Source organism: Chaetura pelagica, unplaced genomic scaffold (assembly GCF_000747805.2).
Source record: "Chaetura pelagica isolate M959 unplaced genomic scaffold, ChaPel_1.0 scaffold1598, whole genome shotgun sequence".
Lineage (NCBI taxonomy): Eukaryota > Metazoa > Chordata > Aves > Apodiformes > Apodidae > Chaetura > Chaetura pelagica.
The window spans coordinates 169745-173604 of NW_009954269.1; the positions used below are offsets into that span (position 1 = coordinate 169745).

Below are 3860 nucleotides of genomic sequence, written 5' to 3' on the forward strand. Positions count from 1 at the left end.
TTCCTGCTGTGCAAGGGAGGCCGGGGCTGAACGTCTCTGGACAGAGGGGAAGGTGAAGCTGAGCCACAGGGAGGACAGGGCTCCTCTGTGGACACGTTTTCCCTCCTCTCCTTTTGAAGGTCACCCCTGGGCAGCGTTAATCCCCTGTTTGCCGGATGCTGCTGCCCCAACAGACCAGGCTGTGTTGGCAGCAGCAGGAAGCTCATGGGATCTCCAGGTTGGCTCTGGAAGAGGGGTTGAAAAAAACCCAGCCCACACCCTGGTCTCTCCAGCCTCCATTTGTGCTTCAGGCTGGAGAAAAGAGGAAGCAGGACCCGTGGCTCCAACATGGCTCCATTGGGACGGCTGCGTCCCACCGTGCCACCAGCCAGGGCACTGACACCCAGGGACCTGCTCTGGGGCAGCTCTGTCCCCAGCAGCAGCCTCTTGTCCCCCCAGCCAGGGCCTCATGGGCACCAGCTGAGCCCCAGCTCATAGAATCATGGAATGGTTTGGGTTGGAAGGACCTTAAAGATCACTTAGTTCCACCCGCTGCATGGGCAGGGTCACTTTCCACTAGAACAGGTTGCTCCAAGCCCCATCCAACCCTGACCACAAACACTTCCATCATTCACAGCTTCTCTGGGCAACCTGGGCCAGTGTCTCACCACCCTCACAGCCTCCTCATGTCCAACCTCAATCTCCCTCTTCCAGTTCTAATCCATCCTCCTCATCCCATCCCTCTGTGCCCTTGTCCAAATCCCTCCCCAGCTTTCCTGGAGCCCCTTCAGGCACTGGAAGCTGCTCTCAGGTCTCCTGCACGAGTTTCACATCGGGAGCAACGGGGTGGACGCTGCCTAAATCCCATGTGGAGTCCTCCAGCCCTGTCCCACCTCCCCAGGGACGTGCTGTGGCTCTGAGGTCCAGCTCCCCACCACGTACCGTGCTGCTGGTGGTCCCCGTGGTCACCGCCTGCTGGAAATGCGCGGCCAGCCCGGCCTTGTCCTTGCACTGCTCCTTGCACTCCAGGCACCTGAAGCAGCTGTAGTTGCTCTGCTCGGAGCTGTTGCTCAGGGGCAGGATGGGCAGGTCCTGTGCCCCGTTGGCCGTGGTCAAGGCATCCTGAGCCACGCTGGTCACTTTGCCAGCGGGGAAGGAGGTGACAGAGACCAGGGGGGTGATGTCTGGCTGCCCGATCATTTGATCCAGAGCGATGGGCCTCATGACCAGATGGGAACATTGCATCACCAGCCCTTTGTCCTTGTGCTCCCGGGCGTGCAGGAGCAAACTGCACTTGTTGAAGAAGACCAGGCGCTTGGTGCAGTGGTTGCAGGTCACCTCGATGCGCATGCTGCGCCGGTCGTAGTGCCGAGCCAGGCTCTTCTCCAGGGCAAAGGAGTCTCCACACTCCAGGCAGCGGTAGCCGAAGGGTGGCAGGGCCAGGCTGGCATCAGCTGGGGGGTTCAGGTTGGGTTTGTAGGTGGCCAGGAGGTTCTTGCTGTTGAGGATCTTGTTAAAGGCTTCCACGAGGCTGGACTGGCTGCGGGAAATCACCGTGCCCGCCACGGTTGGGGAAGGTTTCTGTGGCTGCACCATCACCACCGTGGTGCCGTTGACCTTCTGGTTGGCCGTGGTGGTGATGGTGCTGGTCTGCGTCACGGTGCTGACGTTGGTCCTGGTGTCAGCCTTGGGCAGGGTCTGTGGCACCAGGTTGATGATGTTCTTGGCCACGGCTTTCCCTGTCTTTGTGGGCAGCACCACGGACTTCTGCTGGGCCACGCTGGCCGCGATCAGCATGGCGCTGCTGGCGTTCTGGATGGTGGAGACGGGCAGGACGGTCCCTTTGAGCTTGGTGCCATTGCCAAGTTGAACACTGACAATTTTGGGCCCCTCGATGGTTTTCAAGGGGCTGGAAAGCTCCATTTTCTCCTTGGGCAACTCCAGCACCATCCCTTCCTCCTTCTCTGCCGACGTGGAGAAGCTGGAACCCTCAAGAGAGGTTTCCTGGGAGCTCTGCTCGGCTGGGCCCTTGGTGGAGCCCGGCTCCGAGTCCGAGGAGACCCTGGTCACTGTCCGGGTGATGCTGCCACAAGATGTTTTGATGGTTTTAATCCTCACTTTCAGGGGCCGTGAGGAGTTGGAAGAAGGGGAGTCGTTGTTGTTGTCTTCCTCCTCATCCTCATCCTCAGCGCTGGACATGCTCTGTGGACTTCCCATCGACTTCTCCAGGATTTCTTGCTCCTCCTTGGGGCTGATGCTGTCCAGCTGCTTTGGGGAAGTGGGGGTCCTGGGGCTTTGTACCACTGGTGAGGAAGGCTTGAAGAAGGGCTCCCGGGGGCTGGCGGGCGAGTGCTTCACCTCGGGGAGGTGGCTGGTGCTGCTGTCCAGGTTTGGGTCTGAGCTGGGCCAGGAGGTGATGGGAGAATCCTCGGTGGGGTAACGCACCGTGACCGACTTCAGGTGATCCAGGGGGCTGTTGGCCAAGGCTGCAGCCAAAGCCTTGGGGCTGGCTTCCCGGCACACCTCCTCTGAGTCAGACTCCTCCTTTTTGATGCAGGCGATGGTTTGGGGGGACCCGTGAGCACCCCCGGGCTGGCTGGTCTCAAAGGGCTGTGGGAAGGCCGGGGCCAGGGTCTCCGTGCCCTCCCCCAGGGGCTCCTTGCAGTCCAGGGATGGGGTGGGAGATGGGGAGAGGGAGGGCACAGCGAGGGGCTTCTCCTTCGGCTTGCACTCCCGGGGCCTGTCGATCAGGTTGGCAGGGTTGTCCTCATTGGGATCAGGGCCAAAATGGGAGAAGATATCCAGAGGTTTGGGACCTTTTTCCTTCACCCAACACTCCCCGTTGGAGGAGGCCACGGCTTCCACGGACCTGGAAGTGGGGGACCTGGGCACCTCGGGGGCCCCAAAGCCGTTCTGCAGCAAGCGGGGCCCCAGGACGTGCCCATCTTTGCTGCGTCCGTCCAGGGCATCGAGCTGCTCGGGACACACCGTGTTCTTCACGATGACACTGACAGCTGTGATGTCCGTGTGGGGCAGGACGTGGTCGGGGGGTCCTGGCTCCCCAGGGACTTGCTTGATGTGAGCATCAGCCTCCTCATGGCCAGAGTGGATGGCCTCGTTGGTGTCGATGTCGGGAATGTCGAAAGCTGCCAGCAGGTCATCGAAATCGGGGGTTTTCATGTCACCCATGGTGGGGAATATGGCAGAGTCTGCAAGGGAGCAAGGAGAGGAGCATTAACACCCTGACCACGGCGTGTGGATGAGACCCCCAGAGACATGGATGGAATAGGGTTTCTGAGCCCCACACCAAGCACAAAACCCCTGTGGGAACCCCAGCCCACCCTGCACCCCACAGGCAAACCCTCGTGGCCTCTGTCACTTGGCTTGTTTATGGATCATTTTTTGATCCCCAGCCAGGACAGAAGGAAATCCAGGAGAAACCCAGTGCCCTGGGATCCAGCACCTTGCAGCCTGGCCAGGAGGGCTGGAGTTCTGTCCCCTCACAAGGGGAACAGGACACCAGGACACAGGGACCATCCTTCCCACCCCTGGGGCAGTCCCACGAGGACACAGCTCACAGGGACAGTGTCCAGAGAGGAGGTCTTGGATAAGGGACCTGCAACACGTGGAGCAAAGGATGAGGAGACAGGGGAAGGGGGTCATGGCAACAGGTTTCCAAACGTGGCTGCAGCAGAGACAAAGGGAATAATGTTCCTCCTGTCGCTGGGTAAGAAATCCCAGGATTAAGCTGCAGGCAGGGGATGGGGCTTAGACAGCAGGAAAGAGTCTGATTTCTAAGGACAACCAGGCATAGGAGGCAGGACAGGGGAGGCCCCACGTGCTGGAGAGCAGCTGGACACGTGTCTGTCCAGGGGAGCAGA

The 3860-nt window shown here is 60.3% G+C and overlaps 1 protein-coding gene across 1 annotated transcript in view; it reads right to left on the minus strand.

Annotated features, from left to right (window-relative positions):
• ZNF687 (zinc finger protein 687) overlaps positions 1–3180 on the minus strand; it is a 9371-nt gene extending 6191 nt beyond the window's left edge. The window contains 1 exon segment of the mRNA XM_010003791.1: positions 922–3180. Within this exon segment, the coding sequence (XP_010002093.1) occupies positions 922–3168 (2247 nt within the window). The 5' untranslated portion in view covers positions 3169–3180.
• Positions 3181–3860: the final 680 nt, after the last annotated feature.